The 25,112-nt window shown below is 39.5% G+C and overlaps 1 protein-coding gene across 3 annotated transcripts in view; it reads right to left on the bottom strand.

Moving 5' to 3' along the window:
* LOC139121941 (E3 SUMO-protein ligase PIAS1-like) overlaps nt 1-25,112 on the bottom strand; it is a 37,049-nt gene that overhangs the window by 5,442 nt on the left and 6,495 nt on the right. Inside the window, exons 3-12 of one of the 3 annotated variants that reach the window (XR_011549370.1) lie at nt 23,631-23,766; nt 22,261-22,351; nt 21,760-21,894; nt 21,339-21,444; nt 20,525-20,693; nt 19,940-20,005; nt 10,715-10,857; nt 7,410-7,515; nt 1,357-1,580; nt 861-901 (exon numbers count right to left, since the gene is read on the bottom strand). Coding sequence is in view for 2 of the 3 variants with exons in the window: in XM_070687273.1 (XP_070543374.1) it covers nt 6,995-7,515; nt 10,715-10,857; nt 19,940-20,005; nt 20,525-20,693; nt 21,339-21,444; nt 21,760-21,894; nt 22,261-22,351; nt 23,631-23,766 (1,367 nt within the window). In the remaining variant the exon portion in view is untranslated. Of the gene's footprint in view, nt 1-860; nt 902-1,356; nt 1,581-6,126; nt 7,516-10,714; nt 10,858-19,939; nt 20,006-20,524; nt 20,694-21,338; nt 21,445-21,759; nt 21,895-22,260; nt 22,352-23,630; nt 23,767-25,112 lie in introns of those variants that run through there. The other 2 variants (XM_070687275.1, XM_070687273.1) reach the window with 2 other exon arrangements.

The raw sequence follows: 25,112 nt of genomic DNA, 5'->3' as shown, positions 1-25,112 counted from the left end.
GCATGCAAAACGTATGTTGTACTGTGATGTATCACTTTCATGACCACTAAGTTTGTATTTTCATCGATTTATCAGTTCAGCAGCACTGGATTTCCATCGGAGGCATCATGGGCCAGTGGCTAGAGCAGTGGACTCACGATCAAAGGATGGTGAGTTCGAGCCCCGGCATGGCTGTGGTGTTGTGTCCTTGGGCAAGGCACTTTATTCCTCATTGCTTCTCCCCACCCAGGAGTGATGGGTACCTGGTAGGACAGAGGTTGTTATGTGTGCGTTTAGCTCTGCTGCGCTTATTGGCTGCACATGTGAGCTGTTGTCTGCTCCCCAGGGAGTTGAGTGGTATCATATTAGGTCCAGTGACCAGGGGTAATAATAATTGTAAAGCGCCTTGATCACATCTACTTGTGGATATGTGCGCTACATAAGAACCAAATATTATTATTATTATTATTATTATTATTATTAAATATTATTATTATTATTATTATTATTATTATTATTATTATCATATTTGATTATTCTTGGATTTGAACATACCACTTGCATGATGATATCAAATTTAGTGTGGAAACTATTTTGGTTGCATTTTATTAAATGGAGTGTACAATCAGCAATGCAAGCAAGAACACTCAAAGTAGTTGTAATGCTGGCAACATACTGAAAAGACACTTTTGCGTTTGAAATCTGTTTTCCTTTCCATCTGTGAATTTTTTTATTTAGATATTCTTCTTGTGGCATGTGTCCTCACAAATTAAATTCCCAAAATCAACCTATTTGTGGATATCACACAATTTCATCCTCCTTGGCAACTGTTGCTTAGCTATTTGAAAGTTTCTATAATGTCAGTAACATTAGATACATACCGGCGGTGAATCCGGCGGGAGTAATGAGAAAATATCGAAATCTGAAAAAAAATTTTAGTAGGATTTTAACAACAGCATGAACTAGACAAATATGAGAGTGTACACTCAAGCATCACTGTAGATGACAGTACGTGCCATATACAGGACTTTATAACTTGGCATCACAACAGCATTGATTGATTCTTGAAATCCAACTTCAATCAGAACATATGCAATGTGACATATACATTCATCTTGTTACACTGAATGGTAGAGAAGTACAAATGGGCCAGGTTTTAATTCATATACTGGCGATACATCCAAGTGTCTTGTCATGTCTGTGATATTATAGCCATCGATGTCTCATTAATACTTCCATGTGAGAACTTAATTTGGTAGTTGACCCAATATGGTTCACAGTAAAAACAGGTTTTTAGGCCTACCATTTTGCCATTACAATAGCCAAACATGAATGAACATTGATGAATATAGGAAATGAATTAGCGTTTACACTTACGGTCTAATTCAGATTGCCTTCTTTGAAAATTTGCAGGAGGCAGCTGTAGGCTATACAATGGATCAAAGAAATCAGCTGGAGGTGGTGGCAGTGTTTGGAAAGGAGAAATTAACATTGGTGGTACATCAGTTGATGAAATACTGCTCGGTCTACTATTGCTGGCACAACTACTAGCTACAGTACTGGAATGATTGTACGATGGTAGAGGTGAAATACAAAGCTGCCTGTAAGAAAGTCATTTGAAAAAAATGTCAGACAGTCAGAGAAATTAAGATTCTTGACTGTGTATTTCAAAATGTGACAAGGATATGCAAAGTTTTAACTTGACATTGAGGCTGATGGTTGCTGGTGTCACTGTCTTGACATTATAGTACAATATGTGTGTATTTAATGCTTGGACCTCAAAACTTCGTCTCTGCAGCCACCGTACAATGTCTTTCATATCTTGACTTAGACAGAAAAGAGAAAGCCATGACTTTGTACAATTCTGTTCATCATTTTGTGACAGGTGAAGTATTTAAGTATATTCATTGACAATCATTTACTGCACTGAGCACAGAAAGAGTACACATTGACATAATTTCTAGAATCTCTCAGAATCTCCCAGAAATATATGCCTATTATAATGGCTTACCACCTGCAGATCTCAATGTGAAGTACAGCAAGGTTCTATTTATTGCATCTTGTGTATGTTATACATCATCACTATTTGTGTTTATGGTTAATGTCAGTGATTTTTCAGGTTTGTAATTTTCTACGAGGCATGATAATGATTCGAGGAATCAGTGACGTCTATATTTTCAATATTGCATTCTGCAATGACACTTATGCCTCTTTGCTGTAGTTTGTGAAAAACATTACCCCACTGTGAATGTACCAGCGGTTGCATGTGTAAAGATATAGAAACCATCAAAGTTTCCTGTATGAGACTCACATCACACAACAATAACTTCAAATAAACTTTGAATATATCTGTGTATTAAATATGCATGTGTAGATGAGTGTCTCTCTCAGCAGACATTTCTATACCTACCTGTACTGATTCACGTTACAATAACATAGAATTGGTTGACTACGGAACAAAGTTTTACATGGTCTAATACATGATCATGTTCATATTCAGTCTGAGTGGATGCTGAAAAGAGGCTATGTGCGACTAAAAGCCCAGATCACCCTGACTCTATGGCATCAACATCAGTTTTTGCGACCTAAGAATGTCTTAACAGCTGAGATACATATGTTCTTACATATTTCCATTATCCTAACCACCATTTGTGTACTTAAAAAATATTAAAACAGACATGCCTTCATTACTTTCTGACTTTAAGCTGTCGTTTTATACAGCCAGTAGCTGCAATTTAAGATTTTTTCACTGCTTGTATTTTCGTTTTGCATGTTGATTGTAAGTGCTTGTTCTACTCCCAAAGCATGTTGAAACACACACTATTTAGCTTGTCAGTACCGTGTCTCTATGTATAAAATGCACACTTAACATTGAATGCAAGTCCAGACTGGAAGTCATTTGTCAACAATGATAATTCAGTTTTGCACACGCTCAGTTGACAAGCTCAACACTGTGTATATCAACATGCTCTGGGGAGTAGAACAAGAAACTTTAGTTTATATTTAAAAAATTGTGCAAAAAATATCAAAAGCTACAGCTACATGCCCTTTGACAGAAATTTCTCATCATCAGTAATATTTAATATGGACTAAACCCTTTCACCCCAGTTCCCTGTATGCAGGTCCAACTTTACCATAGAAAACAATGGATTTGGGACAAACCATTGTGGTGAAAGGGTTAAAGATAGTTGAGTTCAGGAAGAATGAATCTCAGAGACAGATATTTAGACTCTAAAATTTCTACAATACTTTTTCTTGTTTATCGCTTTTGGGGGGCTCATTTTGAAATCTTGGAGTAAATAAAGTTTACACCAACCTATTTCCTAAAAAAAAGAAATTAATTTTCCCCCCATAGAGTTATAGTAACGCAGGGATAGTAGCCACTTTAAATTTCAAGTGTTGGTCAATGTAAGGTAATTTGTTTCTCTAGTACCAAAATATACATGGTCAGCCCCAATATTTATTCTTGATTTTGAAAAAGAATGGTCCAAGTTTCCTGTAGGAAAGTTGAGCAAATGTTTAAGTCATTAAGTTTTTCAAGGCGTGTACTAGTTTAAATGAAAACGATTTAGTGTTCCATTGACCCATGTATGTAGACTGTTTCATGAATTTTTTAATAAGGAAAACCATTCTTTACTGATAACCATGGTGTAAAGGCCCTTGTCCGTGATACAATAGTGTAATTCACATCAGCATTGGAGGGACAGCGTATCCTCTGTGATACACTCTGCAATTTCCTGTGCTGTCCTGTCAATTTTACTGTTTCTTTACCTTGAAAACTTGAGACAATTCATGAGAAGTTGCAATATCAGGCAAAAGCCTTTGCTCCATAAAGCAAGTGTGTTTTTGTAACAAGCTTTATAATATCTATTAGTACAATGTAGTAGATTAAATTAGCTAATTTTGTCAGTATTGTTCAACTCAGTGGTATGGATATATGATAAGAAAATACTCAAAATGGATTTTTCTTACATACCACCATTTGATAACCTCATACTCAACAAATAATAATCAAGCTAATGTGGTATGGAAACAGGGTAAAGTGTGACTAACTCTTTAGGAATTATTCAATTGCACAATTACTCTTATAGTTGATGGGCTTTGTCCCTGTCGGTAGATAATCCAGTGAGAAATAGTACTGCCATGATATCTCCTAAAAGCAATATTTTGGTAAATGTGTTTGTTGCAAGAATTTTGGCATAGGCACGGTCTCAAACTGATGAATATCAACCAAACTGACACACTTCTACAGTGATTAGTAGATTTGTATCAGTCAAAGATTTTCTGATAATTTAAGTCTGTGGAATAATAAATTTTAATAGTTTTGCTGAGGGCCAGGAGAGAGTTCTAGAGGGTAGCCAAAAATGTGTGTATGCGATAAGTGGTCAAAATTGCTTGAATCATATCATCGTAGAACTTCAAAACCTTGCAATGTTTGGATCAAGCTGTTGCCTTTCTAGTTTATGAATAGCCAGGGTCGTAAAAACCAAAGCAATTGATTTATGGGCAGATCGTCCATGTAGCCGACACAAAAACGAAGTGTCTGTTACCGGCTACCGAAAACTATGAAAAATAGTAAAGAATGAGCTACCAAATCACTATCAGTTTTAAGTTGCAGGTTGAAGCAGTCTGTGCCTTTGTATAAATAGTAGAAAGTGAGCAACCAGTTGAAAGTTAGTCGAGGAGACCTTAACCGCATATCATTTGCATCTCATTGTCGGCTACATGGACTGTGTGCCGATTTATGAGTGTTACTCAATCCTGTAAGTTTTAGCTGCTTTGACCGCATCAAGTTTGATTACTACGTGTGTGAACAATAACATATTGCCATGTTGCAATTGACATTCTATGTCATAGACCTCAGGTAAATCTAAGTTTAATGTGGTCACATACATCCTGGCCACACGTATTCAAAAGAAAGAATAAAATCCTGTTTACCAAAAAAGCCTATAGCCACCTTGCAAACACTATGTGTTTTGTTAGAGAGGTGAAATCCTTCATGTAAGGGTAATCTGCTTACAGATATATTCAATGAAGTATGTGAAACTAATTTGAGCTTTGCAATGATGGCACGACAAAATGTAGCAGATGACAATAAAATGGTCTGTGGCATAAAAAGCCTTGACACCATTCCAATGGCCAGTGGTTAAAATCCAAAGTAGCTCGATAGGCCCTGCCTCCATCTGTGTCTGCTGCAATGATGTAATCCATAGATAAGCGGTCTCTAGGAATTAGCTTCCTTTTTTCACAAAAGTTGACATCATAGTATGTCATCTTGTTGTATACCTAACAGCGTCAAGTGTGATTTTCTACATGTTCCCTTTTCAACTAGGATTGTTACTGTTATCATTTACCTCTCATTTGAGCAAAAGTGCTTGTTTGAGCAAATTGGTATAGTCTGTAAGAGACCGCTGCACTATGGTGGCTCACACATTCGGTTCAAACTGCAAAGTCAATGATAAAGTCTTCTAAAACCACTCTATAATTTAGGTATGGTACCCCAAAAAGTTCATCTAGTATTGTGCCCTGTCAACTGGCATCCCCTTATAATCAATCACCAAATTTTCCATCTGGTTATTGGCTGTGAATACTATAACTTCATTCTTATATACTGTACCAGACTATGGACATGGTTTTTGTCTCCTCGATACTGGTCGTATGTACGCTATGTAACTACACTTGAAAGAGTCGCAAGAGGATGTGAGGATGAAAGTGTCATAGTTTTTCTGAGCTGGAATCTTTTTCGTTTCACACATAGCAAAAATTATGGTAACAGTTTTGAATGATGGATGGTCTGGATTCTGATTTCTTAAATGATCACATCAGCTTACCTGCAGCGGTGTACAAATCTGTTGAGCATGAATGTTATATTGAAATGAAACATTTACATGTTCCTGTCACCAATTGATGTGGACTTATGGGTGAGAGAGCTGGTTGTGTATTATTGATTCATAACAAGCAGAAGAGATTGTTCTCAAAAAGGCTGGTGAGACTAGGATATGTCCTTCATAGCAATGACTGAAGTACCAAATAAAAGGGCCCTACATACTGTGTACCCTGTTCTGCCATCCTATCTTAGAGAAGTTATTGTCCCCCTATCTGCAGACAAATAGGATAAAAAAGACAAAAAAAACATACACACAGTGATTGTTTTATAATTTCATATACTTTAATTTCTCTTTTAAACTCTGGATCTTTTTTTTTGGTATTTTTTCAAAGACAACACATTTTGAAAAGAGAAAAGTACAATATTCAGACAAAACAGGGCACACAAAAAAAAGGTGTTGAATATACAATTACACAAATACAAAAACATGATTTCGTTTCGTTTTAGTTAATAAACAACGTAAACAAATAAAGTATCGAGGAAAACTTCTCTACGTTCATCTTACAGAACTATTTACATTTGAGTAGGGAATTGAAACGATCAAACCCAATTTCCGGTGAGTGAGCAGTACAACAGTCACCAATTACCAAAAAATATAGCCAATAAATTCATCTGGCAAAGTAATTGTTAATCAATGCAGATTATGAAACCTCAAAAAATATTGAGATGTACAGTTCAAAGTCGTCTTAGGTCATCAAAATATGACAGTTTAGGCTCCCGAGAAACAACTTTTCATATTGTAAGCCAAACTTTGACCTCACCATATCTAAAAATATTTGGTATGTACAAACACAAAATACGGCAGTTTACAACGATAATACCAAAAATAAGCATAACAAAGAAATACAAGTGACTCAGAAGAGCATGTAAAGAATTCTTTTGATGTGAAAGAAATGTAAAGCTTGTCCATGCAACATATCCATCTGTGTTTTGAACTAAGTTCTGTGTCATTGTGGCTTTCAAAGCACAGGCCAAGAAGCTGTAGATGGATGGAATTGCGCCATGCAGTCAGCAATGAACAGAATCACACAATATATGCCCGGTTAAATTCTGAGCTATATTCACCGCTATCAGAGTTCTGAGAAGGGCATTTAACTCACAGCCAGGCTATACAGAATCTTGCGTTATCTATAAGAAATCTTCTGGGCTATTAAATAAGTAATCGGGACGGTATCGTCTATCACCTAACCAACCAAGAAATTCTTCAAACTCTTCCTCTGTGGGCAAATCTTCACTGGATAAGGGAGGCAAAGGAGGAGGGTAAGGTGGTGGACGAGTCAAAAAAGACGGCATTCTATTAGAGGTTAGTGACGATGTTGACAAGTTTATCGGAGATGTTCTGTGAACTGGGCTGTGGAAATGTGGAGATGGCGGAGGTGGTGACATTGTATAGGAACTAGAATGGGGCGAGCATGAATTAGCTGATGAAGACAACGGGGATGAGTTAGATGTGTTGTGTGATGTTGACGACAACAAAGACAAAGGCGCTGACATTGAATGAGGTGGCGTATTATCTATTGTTATTATTGGTGGTGAAACACACCCTTTCTTAGCTGTGATCACAGGAGATTCATCTTCTTCATCAGAACTGTCCAGCGTCAGATCAATCATTGTAACCCTGTTTTTCCTATCATCCGAAGACTTGTTGCCTGTGAAAAAGAATGAGCACAGGTCATTATTCTGAGCCACTAATTTAAAGGTATACTGTCACCAGTTCCAATTTTGCCACAGTTACCATGGAAAGAGAAAATCTAACCAATCACAGATTTTAAGCGGGTGGCCGCTTTTTAAAAAAGGCGCCCTCACATGGGCATTTTGAATACCAAGGAACGCTCCTTTGACCATATATGGACATATTTAGATTACAGGTGACTGTATACCTTTAATCCAAGGAAGATGGAGTAAAAAATTCAAGAACAGTGATGTTATTTAGATCTATTAACCCTTTGAGCGCCAAAGTCAATTTTTATCGCCTATATCAAAATATACACATACAAGTAACTTTTTTCTAATTTTTGCTAAAATTTTGATAAAAATCTGAAGCCAATAAAATGTGATGTTCATTTGGTCCAAAATAGTCAAAAAAATTACAGAAAAATTCACAAAATTGGTAAAATGTTGCACACTATAATTTGGCTGGGAAAAATTGCAGCGCTCAAACAGTATAAAAATAGCGCCAATGGCACTTGATCACAACTGGCACATTGTGAAACTACTCTATCTCTGGGTACATCTGTACATGAAATACTAAATGGGTAGGTGCTGCGGGTTTGGAGTTTGTCAGTAAATGCACACAGAAAACAAAGTCCCGAAGTAGCGAATTCCAGCCATTTTCAAACCACACTGTTTGTCAGTGGGGTAAGCAATATTCGCAAAAATCACATTTCCAGGCTAATAGACTATGTTTACGAAATCACACGTCCTTATTACAAAATAAAACGATCTTTGTCTTTAAATCAATGCGCCAGTAAACAGGTCCAGCAGCGGGTTATGTCATTAAGTCTGTAATGTTAAGGGTCATAACAAATGTGAGAGATCTAAAATATTAAATATGTTGTTTTTTATCAATTTTATTACCAAAAGCGCATGAAAATCTCTGATACTTTGAATCAGCCATCCTGCATATTTGTAACATTCATCAAAACCTCATTTCTGTTCCACAACTCATTAAATAGTCCACAATGCAGGATTGGTGTACATTCCAAAACTACATATATGAAAGACCCCTAAAATCAATTAGTTAAAGGGGGGGGGTTAGAAATTTCCCAAAATTATCTAAATGCTGCTCCGTTTGGCTCCATTTTCGGAATCGGAACCTTGGAATTAGTCTGAATATCTCTACCAAATATCAATGCAGTCTGTTCAGCGGTTTTTGACTTTTTGTCGTTTACGGAAAATGGACACTGTCCATCACCGTTGAAGCTAACCCTATATCACAACTTCCAGATGTGATAGTGACCTATGGTCATTATGTTAAAAATACCGCCAATGGCGCTTGGACATTATGACCGCCTAGTATTATCGGCATTTATCAACAACCACACTCACTGTGAATTAGACAGACCACGAAGTCAATGAGCAACATATAGCTGACAGACTATTTTTCACATTGCCATTTTAAGCTCATTTTTATGAGAAAAGAGACATGTATATGTATATGGAGAAAAAGCAGAAGACATATTTGTAAATTGTTTGTTAAGTGACAATCATATATGGATCTCTTGAAATTTTTTGGTTATAAGGTATAACAGTAGTGTAAGAATAATGAGGCATGAATAAGTTAGTAAAGCTAAGTTGACAGTAATTAAGATTACAAAATTATACACTAAGCTGGGGAAATCTGATTGAAATAAATGTTGAAAAGTAGCAAAGTCATGGTCATCTTTTGTCTAATACCCTGTGTAAGTTCATGAACTTTACATAAATCTTGCTATAGATTTGTTGCTAATGGGCAATAACTGTGTTTCAGATCATTTGAAAGCAATCTATCCGTGACAGGTTTAAATTGTAATATACTTCTATTTAAAGGAGAGAAACTTCTCAAATAATTTTTTTCCCTGTAATTTGCTGTGAGAACACATGGACAGATGCTCAGGACTCTATGCTGGTGCTACCTTGATAACTAACCTACAACTTGTAATGTCATTGTCTAACCTGTTCACCCCAATTTCCTGTAGACAGGTCCACACTCTCCATTGATAACAATGGGTTGGGCCATACCATTGTAGTGAAAGACTGTAACATGTGAGGTTGTGGATACTTAATCTCTGGAATGTCAAAGTCTGTATATTGACTCAAGGATGTTTACTTAACAAATGCCTAGGGTCATCTCAAGAGTGAGAATCTAAACTATGAAATATGTTTTTTTAATGCTTTTGATGCCCAAAAGACCATAGAAATCTCTTATACTTCGAATCAGCCATCCTGCATATTTCTAACATTCATCAAACCTCATTTCTGTTCAACAACTCATAAAACAGTCCACAATGCAGGATTGGTGTACATTCCAAAACTACATATATGAAAGACCCCTAAAATCAATTAGATAAAAAGGGGGGTTAGAAATTTCCCAAAACTATCTAACCGGCACTCCGTTTGGCTCCATTTTTCAGAATTGGAACCTTGGAACCAGTCTATGTATCGGTATCAAATATCAACGCAGTCTGTTCAGCAGTTTTTGACTTTTTGTCGTTTACGGAAATGGACGACATCAAACACCGGTTGAAACCACCTCTATATCACAACTTCCAGTTGTGATAATAAAAACTACTACAACAGCGTAGTCTTTCTCACATTAATTTGCATTAAAGTGTATTTACACCATCAAGGATGTAAACAGATTAAGTTCCTGAAACTGATTTAATTATTTGACAAGAAAAAGAGTTTGTTGTAATCCTAAAAAATCCCACCAATTTTTGTTACACTGAAAAACAATTACGAATGGTACAAAATAACTTTTGTGATTGACAGACTTGCATTGAGCGATTATCTCTGAACAAGGAAACTGATTAAAATCAGTGTTTACTGGCTCTGGTCACTAAAATTACATTAATTGAAAAGACAGCACAAAATAGTCTACCTTGAATATATTTGCCACATTACTTGGTCTTTTATGGCTGAGATGTATTTCATCTCTTGTAAATTTGTTGAAGTCTTGGTAGGGTGATAAGATGAGCAATTCGAAAAGTTCAGTAACTGGTGGGGAGATACTCAAATTGTGATGTTTTTTGCATCACAAGTTAGGTCTAAAATAACAGCACAACAATCATTGTAGATGGAATTATGGGTCGGGAAAGCTAGGATTTACCAGTTCATCATGCAGTATAATGTATTATTTATCAAACTGACCGTTAAAGCTTGACTTTGATTTATCCATGGGACTTCCTATCACAGCTGCCTCCTTCTCATGGCACAACACTGACCATGACCCATCTTGAGCAAATTGAATGTCATCCGATTTTGGCGAAGTTGCTAGTATTTCTGTAAATAACCTGATGAGACAAACAAAGTCAAATTTTTAATTATCATTCAATTCTTTAACCCTTTTCCTGCCAAGTCGGTGAAAATCCGCTTGAAATTCGGTGTAGCTAGAATCTGAGCAGCCACGGCGTTATCCTGCCAAGGCGGTGGAAATCGGGCTACTTTTTGGTACCCCTTTCCTGCCTAGTCGACGGAACTACGTGTAGCAAACCCTTGCTCGCGCTAGGGGTCGTTCGAGGACAGGTTTTGGGCGAGGAACGGCGTTTGCTCTCGAAATGGGTTCACAGAGAGTCCAACGACAGGGAAAGGTGCGGAAGCTACCCAGCCAGTCCCCCACCCCGGTGGGGGACTGGTTTTTTTTTGGGGGACGAGTAGCGTACTTGGCAGGTTAGCACGTTGACGTATTCTAGCGGAGTTTGGGGTAACTTGGCTCTGAGGCACTACATAGATTGCGGCCGAAATTGACCGACTCGGCAACGCTAATCTGTAAGGCAACCGCCTAAGACCGCCTCAGCTGGCGGTGCAATTTTTGCCAATGGTGCGAGACGAAAATCACGGACTTGGTCCTGATTGACGGGAAGTGCGGACGGATTTGACGGACTCGGCTTTCTCGAAGGCAACCGCCTAAGACCGCCTCAGCTGGCGGTGCAATTTTTTGCCAATGGTGCGAGACGAAAATCACGGACTTGGTCCTGATTGACGGGAAGTGCGGACGGATTTGACGGACTCGGCTTGATTAGTCCCTGACATGGAACTGATCCGAACGGACTTGAGCGACATTTGTGAAGGGTAACCACCGCTTTTAACCGACTTGTTACCTTCTCGAAAAGACTACCCACTCAGATGTCGGACGTTGTCGGCTGCACTTGGCTCTAGACGTTCAAGCCGTGCAACGAAACACACCGCCTCAGCCTTGCCATTCAGGAACATGGCCTCAAAATTTGATACCATTGTTCACCGACTTGGCGGCTGCGGTTAGGTGCGTGAACCGTTGTTCACCGACTTGTTACGCCTATGTTGTCCCTGTGAAGTTCGGCTAACGCGCCGAGTCTAACGGGAGTTGGCAGACCTGTGTTTGGTTTATACCGTAGTATGACCGACTCAGGTAGAGGTACCTGTCGGTATATTCCGAGTTTTACGCACTCGGGCGTCAATGACGGGTCGTCATCACCGCTGATGACGTAGACGTGCTGGCCACGTTATTTGAAGGAGCCATGTTTGCCCAACGGACGAGGCCGAGACAGCCGTTGACAATTTTGGCATCCTTCATCTTTGACCGCCTTAGTTGGGTAAGCCGCTCGGCAGGCGACGGTTATGACCTAAACAAGCCGCTGAAGCACTGTTCGTTGCCGTACAAGAACGAGACGGCCAGTCCATTACTGCTTAATGGGCAATCTGTCGGGTTGGCTTGTCACCGACTTGGATGACAATACGCCCTGCGCAGGCGTACTTAGAAGGGACATGAGGTTAAAGATACGGGTTTCCCACCCGTACTAAACATGGGCTTGGGGCAACGTCCTTGGGTGGCAGGTGCGCATGCCACGTACCCAGCTGGACGGAATGTCAAGTTGAGATGCTAATGACATTGACTATGTTATGCTAAGTGCTCGATTGATTTGCATCGCAAATGAGTATTATTAGCATATCAAATGGTGCGGACAGGCAATTTACATGACGGGTAGGAATGTCAGCGCCGGTTGGTGGACTGATTGCCGTAGGTCCATTATAATAACAGGTGGATGCATATATTAACACCCCTGCGTCCAATCATGTCCAGGGCTTTGTTTCCCTGTGGCTTTAAAAGGGAGGGACCTGCTAGTCTGTCGACACTGTTCCAGACATGAGCTTGACGGACCGCAAAAGTTTTCTGAAGGCGAGCAGACGACTGAAGCTCAAAGATGCAGAGTCTCCGGGCGGTAGTGGTAGCGATCGTTGTGATTGTCCTAGTAAACGTTCTAAGAAGTCGGGCAAGAAACGCTCCCGTAAGGCGAAGCCATCTCCGGCTGAAAAACCCAGTGGTAAGCGTAAACGTAAGACCGATCGTTCTGCCGATGAGGATGATGACGGGTCACCGGTTGCCAGTGGTTCTCACCCGGCTGCTCCGGGAGAGACTACTTCACCTGCAGAGACTACATCTGCTCTTGTGGGAGATACTTCACCTGCACAGACTACGTCTGCTGCTGCTAGTGAGACAGTGAGTAATGAGACGGCTGATGCCATTGGTTCTCCCCCGGCTGCTCCGGGAGAGACACCACCTGTGTCTACTATGAGCCCTCATCCTGCGTCAGGAGAGGTTCCTGTGCCCAGTGCGAAAGAGCTTGAGTCCTCGTCATCAGCAGAGGCTGCCGAGCCCGCTCCTGCCATAGTTTCGTGTGCTGCGATGTCCCGCCGAAAAAGATAGTGCGGGGGGTTCGTTATCAGGATAGCCCACCTGATTTTGAGCCAGATATGATCCTTGATGCCGCTACGGGCGAGTTCAGGCCCAGACGCCCAGACGACGGTGATATCACCGCTGAGTCCGACTCGGAGGTTGACGAGGATGCGGCAGAGGACGATGACTTTTATGACAGGCAGTACGTAGGTGAGGCAAGCTCTGACGACGATGATGACGCTGCTGCTGTGTTGGCGGAGGACGACACACCTCCTGTCTGGCGTATGTCGGAGACTACCGATGCTAATATATTTGAAGAGACCGATTTTGACCATGAGAGAGGACCGACTTTCACCTTGCCCAGCCACGCCGTGAGCTCGATTACTTTTTTAAGTTTATCCAGCTACACTGATCAGATTGGCCAAGGACGAGACTAATAAATACGCCAAATTCCACCAGCGACATATCGCTAGGAAAATAGATAAATACTGGCGTAACGCTGACTACCGAGAGGTGCAGGCGTTCATTGGCGTCTTAGTCTGTATGGGTATCGACCGTAAATCATCAGTGGAGGATTATTGGTCTAGCGATCCCTTTCTGAGAAACCAGGGTATTTCTACTGTGATTACCCGCAGTCGCTTTCAGCAGCTTATGCGATACTTTCATCTGGCAGACCCAGAGAACGATCCACGTCGTGATCCTGATGAGGCACGCCGCCGACGTCGGTGTCAGGAGGATCCCCTGTATAAAATCAATCCATGGATGGAGCCCATAGTTGACCGGTGCGTAAATAATTATAAGATGGGTAGAGAGATCTCCATCGACGAGGGCATGGTGCGATTTAAGGGCCGTTCTAAATTTAAGCAGAGATTACCGCATAAGCCTGATCGAGACGGTTTCAAGATATGGCAGCTGTGCGACTCCACCACTGCATACATAGCTAACTTTGCACCGTACCTAGGTGTGAAATATCGGGATCGGACTGATGGGAGACGGCAGGAGCGAGGTGTGGTGAAAAGAATTACGATGGAGCTGGTCCAGCCATTCTGTGGATATAATCACAGCCTATTCTGTGATAGCCTGTTTAGCATGGTCGTTACTGCTAGAGAGCTGATGGAGACCGGGATCTACATGGTCGGGAGTTTCAACCGCCGTAATCGTCGCACCATGCCCCTCAATTAATTCCGCCGGGTAAGAGGAAGCGCCTTCCTCTGTCTGTTGGGGATATGAAAGCCACGACCAGAACGGACTCTCGTCTTAACATCACTGCTTATCAGGATAGTAACGCTCAGGTGCTGATCTTGAATACGGTCTATCCACCCTTGGAGTGCGTGCCAGTGGGGGAGGGAGACGAGCGGCGACAAGTGCCTCTGTCGCTGTATAATTATCGCCGGTACATGGGAGGCGTCGACCGAGCCAACCAGAAGCGCAAGTACTTTCACACTGGGCGCAAGAACCACAGATGGTGGACATATCTGGCATGTTACCTGATTGATGTTGCCCTGGTAAATGCATATATATGCTTCAAGCATGTACACCCTGATAGTAAGCTGACCCATAAGATGTTTCATCTGCGTGTCGGGAAACAACTCATTGGCGGTTATTGTGGGCGATCGCAGCCCAGTGTGAGAGAGGTCGAGGCCACTGTTTCTCTTGCCTCGTACATCAATCCACAAAATCAGCCGATGCACGTTGTCAGCCGTTTGGAGGGGCGGCAGAAATGCTGTAAAGTATGTAGCAGAGAGGGTAAGACCACTGCGAGCGGACGACTGTCTGAGACGTCCAAAGGATGTAGTCTGTGCGGGGTTCATCTTCACGAGGGCGAGTGTTTTGCGGCTTTTATCATCGCATGATGCTACGAGGTAAGAGGAGCATTGGCGTGCAGACCTCTACTCACACAGCCCCGACGACACCCATCAGCAAGAGAACCGACGTAAATAACGGACAGGGGACAGCTTCGCCTAACAGTGGCTTGACTGTATTCTGAACACGGACCATGATCACATTTTGAGCACGGTTGTGCCGTTTGTTTGTGCTTTACGATCCCGCTGATTGTAAATTGAAACACGGATTATTTTGTACAATCCCCGATTGTAATCTTTGTAACACGGACCATGCACTCGGACGTCGAGAACAGACTCTGAGATTTATTATTCGGCATAATGTAAATTATTCCCGAATAAAATACTATCTATGGATCGCATATTTTCGTTTTGTTTTGTTTGTTTAGACGGATTATTTTGTACAATTCCCCTATTATAATTTTTGAAACACGGATCTGCCACCCCGATTGTAATTTTTGAAACACGGACCATGCACTCGGACGTCGAGACAGACTCCGAGATTTATTGTTCGGCATAATGTAAATTATTCCCGAATAAAATACTATCTATGGATCGCATATTTTCGTTTGTTTTGTTTTTACCCCCACTTTCGTTTTTGGCAGATCCGTAAGGACGCTATAGTAATGGATGAACGTGCGTTGTATCACGTGGGAGGGGCACAGCCCAACGGAGGCTGTGCTCGTGCGACGTAGACGTTGTACCAACCATCTGTCGTTGGGGTTAGTGCATAGAGCAGTTGCACTGTCCAGAGCTAAGGTGGTACAAAACTGCACCTTAGTAACAACTGCACAACTAACGTGTTAGGAAACGGTAACACTAACGAGCTAAGTGTTCACTGAACTGGCCAAACTACGTACACGCCTTCCTTCAATGGCGGAACTATGTCGTTGACACTACGTCAAAGCAGACTGCAATGTGCGACTCTTCCAAGTCGTTCAAAGTACGTGGCCAAGTGACACAACCCAGGGGAAACAGGACAGGTTTGAGGGTGCTCCCGCACCCATAGCACTAACCCCTGGGTCTTCTACTAACCCACGAGAGAGGTGACGTTTCCCCGGTGTGGCCGTGCGTGCCGGCGAACGAGCTTTACTTCCGCGAAAGTAAGCTAGAAAAGGGCATAAAAGTGCACGTCCCCCGGGCAAACAACGCCCGTGACCTCGTCATTTTCTGGACACAACCTCATCAGCGGTTGCCCCTCTATACGGGCATGCAAAAATTTTTGAAGTCTAACACGTATATGGTCGGTAATCGTACCCCGAAAATGCGGTATTTTCCCGCCAAATGCCTGGCAGGAAAGCGTGCAGGAGAGCCTATCTTCTGTAGACACGGAAAAGGGGGCCGGTTTTGACCGACTTGGCAGGATAACGGACAGGGGCGCTCGGCAGGAAAAGGGTTAATATTCCAGATAAAAACATAGGGCCAAAGTCCCTGAAGCCACTATAGACATGGATACAAAATTAAGTATTTCCTGTCTGTATGAAATTATCTCACTAAGGTCATCCTAGGGACATGTAAACCACATATTAAAGCTGTCTGACCAGTGGTTTTGAAAAAACAAGCGACCCAACAGTTGACAGAGCTCTGCTGTGTTATGTAGAGAATAACCTTTTGTGACACATGTATTGATGAAGAAGGTGGATATCTTTGATTGCTCATTTCAGGATGGTCTGACCAAAAATGGAAAAAATTCCGTAAAAATACAGATTTGCTTATTTCATCAGACTATATTAGTCAATAATAGCAAATAAACGAGAGTTAATTACATTCTAATTAAAGTAAACAAGACTTGCTCAAATCAAGATTTACGTCATAAAAAACAGCATATCTTTCAGGTTAATACAAAGAATCTTGAGCTGACTATCTTTTAATATCAGTATTTTCATCCTATTAACCAAGCACATTTTAACTTTCAAATTAACATTGTAAGTAAGTTCTGTTGAATAAGTTGAGACTCTACGTACTCAGAGAAAGCACACTGAAGAGACAAATGTTTGAAACTTGAGAAGTTCAAGGTCATCAAAAGCATTATAAGGAATCATGTTACACTTTCATTGCACTGTTTACACAGATTGCATAATTGCTATAAATAGCACATGAGGAATCTTACAGCCCAGCTTTACCATAAAAACCCTATCACTTTGACCACTCTTTTAATTGACCACTCTATTTTTTTCCTCAAAAAGTAATCTTATTTTATCCTTACCAAGTCAACCATAAATGGAAATTAGAACTTTCTCTATCTCTATTTATTTGACCACCCTATCATGACAAACTATTATGAGCAATTTCTTTTAGATAACATAAATGGTGGTTCAGAATATATCAAAGTTGGGATTCAGGAAAGTTGCCTTTACATGTTTTAATCCTCAGGATGGTAAGCATTTCACTATGAACTGTCAAAAAAAGTTGAACTTTCTGATAATTCCACGCTAAAATTATTTTGGCTTCGATGATTTCCTAATTAATTCAATTATTTAAAACCATATTAATTATTTTTTTCTGGGTGAATTGATAGGGTTTATACAGTACAAGAATTACATACAATCATGTAAGTCAAATTTTGACCAAAAATGACAAAAAATTCCTTAAAAATACAGATTTTCATATTTCATCACAATTTTAACAAATCTAAGTTGGGTTATCCCCAGGGACCTGTTTGCCAAATAACAAAGCTGTCTGACCAGCGGTTATCAAGAAGAAGATTTTTTACCAAAAACGCCTTTTTTGGCATTAATTTGCCTATTTTCAACAATATCAAAAAATTAAAAAAATTAGTTTCTCAAAATCATATTTTTCATCTACACAAGAAATATCAAATCAGTAAGTACTGCGGTTCTCAAGATATTTGAGTGGACGGACGCCTCACAAACGGACATACATACATACATACATACATACATACATACATACATACATACAGACTGACGCCGGACGGATACCCATCCCAATAGCTTCTATAGACTATAGTCTATAGTAGCTGAAAAGGACTTTACCGAAACAATTAAATGAAATTTCTTACAATATTAGATTTTTATAACACTGACTTGCACAGATATGATAAACATGTCACAGTAACTTCTTGACATTTATTCTTGCTAATGTGATTATCAAATACATCACATAATCTGTCGTTTTGTTGTAAGTTTTTGGTCACTCTTCACTTCAGCATTAAGCTTTGTCCATCCATTTTTGCCTGGAGACATGACTCGAACATGCATGAATTGATTTTGCTCAAACTAAGGACATGACATGCACTTTGTATATTGAGTACATTGACACATACAAAACTACCCCATTTCACACCCCAGAAGAATGTGTTGTTGCTTATGCAAGAGTTAGAGATATTCTGTGTTTCCCATATGCAAAATCACATATTCAAAACAACTGGTCTCAGTTTTGCAAAAATATTGATGAACAAGTTGATCGGTATATGCTTTGATTCAGCATGAATGTACCAAAAAAAGGAATACCTATGATGGTACATGCAATCTCATAATTCAGAATGTCATGTGTATCCTTGTCATTTCTTGTCTGACGCTGCGACAGCAGGGTTATAATTAGATTTCAAAGACATGGTTTAAACGCTGTTTATACAACCTTTCCAACCATGGTGCTGACTAAGGGTTGAATTCTTGACTTGGTATAGCCACTTTGAACACTCTTCTACTTTGATAACAAACATACATCAATGGCTCATGTCAATGGCTATTTTGCACTTTTATATAAATTTGCAACAGTACCTGCACTGTCTACTACCCAGTCTAAATCATTAAGTTTACTCATATTACAGGTTTAAAATTTTAAGGCATTGGATCTTGAGGCTGCTGTGGTAGATTGACTACATATGTAGGTCTACCATGTTTTTGTTACATATTCATAGAGGAAACTTGTCCAATCAAAGGGTGAATTTTGTACTAGTGGTCTCAATAACAAATTCCTTCTTTGCCAGCTTTTACGAGTGTGTGGTATAACATCATAGATTGGCATAGAGTATTTTATGTCAGTGCCAATTGCCAATTTGTCATATACGCAAGTAAATTTGCACACACGACAGTTTTTCGTTATATGACAGTATTTTGGTGTGTGTCAGAAACATAATTCATAATCCTAACACGTCTTACATCTCTGTACAACATTTTATACAATTTACACAATTTTACCTTTGAGATTTGGATTGATAAAACATTGTATAAATGGTGAAACTGCTATCAATATTCACCAACTCTCTGGTCCTTGGTTCAATTCTTTACGGTAATGCACTGGTGGAAAATCACTCTCATGGCTTTTAATTTGAGCCTTTACTGGTCTACACAATTCTACAACTATTCTGGAATGCATATCTCAATGTGCAGACAAAAAACACTACCTGAAACACTGGATATTGACAGATTTTATGTTATTGATAGTAATTTGAAAAGAGGATAACTAATTTCAACTCCGTAAGCTTTTAAGGAAGAGTGCACAATCTTACTGTACACTAGCTGCTATAGTAGATTGTAAGCATGGACACAGTAGAGATGAGATGCATAGATACAGTAATTTTTACTGACCAAATCTGTTAAAACATACCATGCAGAGCTGGCAAAAATACTTATGGTTTTGGCTCAATACTGCTCTTTGCTGGCTCGGCAGGTGGGGAAATGATACTGTCTGGCAGGATTACGGTTGGGAGTGATAATGCCTACATGTGTCCCAGTTGATAGATATTTTATCAGTTGACATGAACAGGTATTATAATATAAGTTTTGGTTGATAATTCTGTCATTTATTATCTATAAAACACAACAGAATTGTGGATATTCAATCTGTTGTAAATGAAAAGTCACTGTCATACATAACAACTCTCCCTTACTTCACTTGTCTATCATGAACACTTACCCATCAATCACAAGGCTGTCAAAAGGTGCTTTCTTATCACAAACAGGACATATCCAAGTTGGTTTCCTACAAATAGAAGGGATTACCATGATCAGCCTACTGATTTTGTGAGTGGAAATGACATGCGTGCACATGTACATGTCATCTTTACATGATGCATACCAATAAACATCAGAGAAAATCACTACTCTTGCACAACTGTAAATTGAGTTGACTATGACACAGTATTGGCAGCTAACTAAGATTGTTTATCAACATCATCAGAGTTAAAAAACTTGTAAATGGCACCTTTACAAAAATGATGATTCACTTTTGTTGGCATATCCTGCTCTGATAAGTTTAATCACTTTTTTAATCATTTAAATGACATCAGAGTGCAAGGCAATGCAACGAAAGGGTATCTGAAAACCAAGTCACTTAAAATTTTCATATTACACCAAATTCTGCTCAGTGCCAGAAGCAACCTTTAGTCTGCGAAAATACAGGAAATTGCTTCACTTTTTGTGACATTAATGCAAGGGCATAGCCTAGGTGCAACACTGCATCTGAATATCTAAATTTGGAGATTAATTTACAGTAGCTTACTTTTCATTCATTTGAAGATACAATGATGCATCAAAGCACTGGATATGAGTGCACATCAGAGACCTGCACGAGATCGATATCCTCATTTTACCAAGTGGACATGTCAAAGAAACCCGTAAACTTGTTGTGGCAATTTCACTGTCTGGATCTTGTGATAGCTTCTCCTTGACTGAAATGAAAACAAGATCAACTCCATGAGAAGAAGCTTTTGAACAAAGGCTGAAGCAAAATGAACGCTCAACATCACTGCTCAATAAAACAAAATTAGTCTTGATTCAATGAACAAGTCATAACACAGATAATTCATTTCTTTGCCACTGATAACAATACAGTAATGATTAAAATACAGAATGCTAACTTGCATAGTTCATCTGATCACTAGCAGGTTCCTTTGAACAGAAACCTGCACAGTTTGTCTTCAAGTGAGCTGTGACAATCACAGGTGAAATAGTTGCAGGGATAGTTGTGAAGGATGTATTTTGACAACTCTGCCAGAGAGAGACTGAAGATAATATTTTCTTTAATTCACTCCATACAACAGGAAATCATCCAATTGCAGGATATGGCACTCACTATACTCAGTGAAGCGATGAGAAGTAAAATGCCTTGCTCAAGGTCACAACACAATGTTCAAGTCACAAATGCACGATCCTCACCACCCTCTGGATAGTGAGTCTGGTACATGCGACCACCATCCCTCAATACCTCACATACATACACACAGACGAGCAATGCAAACTGTTTGGATTGTCGATGCATTGAAAGACAGCGTACAGTAGTCACAAAGGACAATGTTATGACAATATCAACTTACTCATTGCTCTTGAATGGTCAGCATTGCGGATGCCTTTGCTTCGTAATCTTTGTAACAAACAATCTGCTGACAGCTGTTTGACGAGTCTAACTGCTATTGCATAACCCTGAAAAAGATGTAGTATTGCCAGTGAGTTGTAACAACAGTCATGATTCTTTGAAATTTTTTAAAGTAGAAGTCAATGTCAACAGTAAGACAATTATCTTGGTCAACTGAAGAATGACAGCTTACAGTTATCCACAATGACAACTTACTATTTCGAAAAAGTTAGTTTTCTGTCCATTTCTGATGAGGTTATAAAAGTTACAAATGCAGCCGCCTACAGGATGCATCTACTGAAACAACGTTATTTGCAACGAATAATAGCGATAACTTGGAAGTCTGAATGGCATTAGTGATGTCGACAGGAGGTTTCACATACCCTGCCATATTCCGACGCCCAAGAAACATACACATGATTTGGCACTGTTGGTGACAGCCTTGTCAGTGCTGTGACACTGACAGGTCGACTCGGTCTTTTAGGTTCCTGCCCCGACTTTGTTTGAGGTAAAAAACCCTGAAATTCAACAAGAAGGTATCGGTATTTGACAGGTCAAAATGTTACCAGACAATTAGAAAACATGGAAAGATTGATACAAAGAGAATCTATTCACATATGTCTACTCTGTATAACTTATGATGACAATAACAGAGAAGTGAATGCGGACTGGAATCCAGTAAACCAGTTCTTTGTGCCAGGCTTTGAATATGGAAATTTCAGTTTCTTTAGCAGTGGCTGATGCTTGTACAAGAATAACATGACTACAATTGCTGTGTAGAAATCTGTGTAGGTGTGCCCAGAATAAACTTCACAGGAAGAACAGCTGTAAAGAAAACTGAAGCATATCTTGTTTCAGACAGTTTCATAACTTTTGGTACTTACAGGTAAGGGACACATTTTACCATTGACTTTGACACACAGACTTGGTGGAAAATGGTCATCCTGTTCACAGCTGGTTTCTGCCAGGCAAAACCTGAATAAGAAATGGGAAATAACACTCTTTGATAATTTTTTATGACTAATTGGAGCTCATAGCATATACAAAAATGTGAAGACAATTTATGAGACATAGAAGAGATGTAAATCAAAAAATCTAATTTTGATACAATTATCATATTGTTAAAATTATACTGTAAGTTTCACCTGTTTGCTCAATTTTCCTGTTTTCATGTTCCATATCACCTAGAAAAGTTATGGAATTCGTTTATAAGCTGACAGTTTAATTGCATAGGGGGGATTGGTCTACTCTGAAACCCTTACAATTAGGCAATAACTCTGGTCACAGACAGGCGTAGGTAGGTATATACAAAATTTGGGTGGATGTGCAACACACAGCACAAGCCCCTCGGAGAGTGCTACATGGAGCATACTGCATCAGAATCATGTGTATATCCGCTTGCGAAGGGGGTTATTGCTATCATATTACATCAACATGTGCTCTTCTGTGCTGGTTAAGAGGCCTGTTTTAGTATTGGTATACTGTCATGATTTACCTAAGTCAGCTGTCCTCTGATCAAAACAACTCTCAGGAAAACTTCACACAATCATGTAATTCTCTTTTTTTGTGATAAATTTGGCTCTAACCTTCACCATTTTGAGAAGATCCATATTATCAGATGCACTTGAACTGGGTATGTCAACAAAACTTATGCCAGACATGATGATTCAGCACACTTCTTATTCACGCAAACAATATGTTGTTGTAACAAGAGTGTGAAGTGTCTTTTTTATATTGATAGGCCATACACAACAGCAGGTGGTGGCACTTTATCAGTTTTGTTTACTGGTATGACTTTTCTGTGTGTAAATAATAACGGGCCAATGCTCCTACAAAATAAACATTTCATATTTACTGTTTCACTTCATAAGTGTTTTCATCAGGAATACTCCCATACGGGTATGTGCTGCCCAAATGGGTCACTTTTTCATGAAAAAATCCCTAAAAATGGGTCGATTTTTCTTCCGAAAAAAACCTACAAGGTCGCTAACAAAGTAAATGTCCCTTGCTTATAAAGTAAAACCTTCACATGCAACAGAATAAAGGTGAAAATTCTCCAAATTTGTCGAGCAAATCCCTAACAACGGGTCACATTTTTCGAATTTACATAAGTAGATGTTGCTAACTTTGGCGGCACACCCCCATATAAAAATATCAAGAGTACCCCTCATACCCCGGTTTTCATGGACTCAGTTCATGATTCTTGACATTCGTACATTTGCTGTAAGAATTATATGCACAGTGTTTTACAAACCTGATTTGCACCTGTACTGGGAATTCTACTCTTGCTGAATGCCTTACATCCCTTGCTCCTGTGATCTTTGAAACTTGTAAAGGACTGAGGTGGAAAACAAAGTATGTCTCTTGGAATTTTGAACTACCCCTAGGAACTGCAAAGAAAACAAATTTAAAAATTCTACATGAATGAAGTTGGAAAATGTATTAGTTGCTGAACACAGTACAGGGGAAAATATGTAGTGACGTGATAAAAAGCCATTATACTTCATTACATCCTCTTTCACTTCCATAAATGCTTCTTAGAATTTATGACTCATGATCCCTGTTTATATGGCCACTGACATACTGTAAACAAGTCATCGCTGATGACACAGTCCCTGCTGGATTATGGTGTTTGAATTACGGTGATTGAATTACATGCTTGGTAGCTTCATTACAGGGGAGAGGGGCGAATTTGTTGAATGTTGGGAAATATACGATCCAATATGGCCGCCCTGCAGCCATATTTGATCATATCAAAAAATAAATTGACGTGCATATATATGCCACAGTACTTTATCCTTGCACACAGTTTGAAAAAAAATGGCTCAGGGGTGACAGAGAAACAGCTGCTGACCGACGGACGGGACCCAATCTATAAATCCCCGCCGGACTGCATCCGTGGGGAGTGATGAAATTTGACGATATTTGTTAATTTACATTAATCATTACTGAGACATCTTCTCAATATGTGCATACAATGCTTCCCTCACCCCCTACTCTATAACTATACAGCATTCAATCCCTGCTGTCCTTCAAGTATATTTTTCTGGAAAAAAGAACATTCAGTAAAACAATCTGTCAAAAGTTTGTGTAAATTGGCCAGCAGAATTGCAATATGTAACTTTATTTAAAAGAAACCGCAAAACATGTTTGTTGTATCTCAAATTCTGTGTCCCTGTAACTACTTGTCACCACTTCCCCTCATCATGTAACAGTACATGTATGCTTGTTGTTTTCGTCTTACTCCATATTTAATCATTTCCATTCTCGGACAAAATTGAACATTTTCCAGCTCACTCAAGAACTTCTCACACATACATCTTTGTAAGTCACAACCTTCATTGGAAACACCTGCCCTGTGGAACTCCACAGTAACAGAATCAACTGTCATTCTTAATATTCCTATCAACTTGCTTCCACCAACCAATTATTACATACTAATAAAGTACTACTGAGGTGAATGCATGATTTTCACAAAATTAAAAATGGTTGATACACGACAAAATAGGAAAAAACTAAAGTCAATACCAGTGATATATTTCTAAGAGTGCTTTTGTAAAGACCTAAAAAAATTTTGATCATTTCACTACATGTATGAATACATTCTGTCCCACAGTGACACTATCAATAGCTGACACCACTGTATGATTGCACCCAGTGACCACCAATGGATTGACAAAGAACTTGAATTACATTTCCTCAACTTTCCATTTTGGAGCACTGGTGAACTGAAGAG

This window comes from Ptychodera flava, chromosome 21, assembly GCF_041260155.1.
Source record: "Ptychodera flava strain L36383 chromosome 21, AS_Pfla_20210202, whole genome shotgun sequence".
Taxonomy (NCBI): domain Eukaryota; kingdom Metazoa; phylum Hemichordata; class Enteropneusta; family Ptychoderidae; genus Ptychodera; species Ptychodera flava.
The sequence above is the reverse complement of the archived record's forward strand: the minus strand, read 5'-3'. Positions and strand labels throughout refer to the sequence as shown.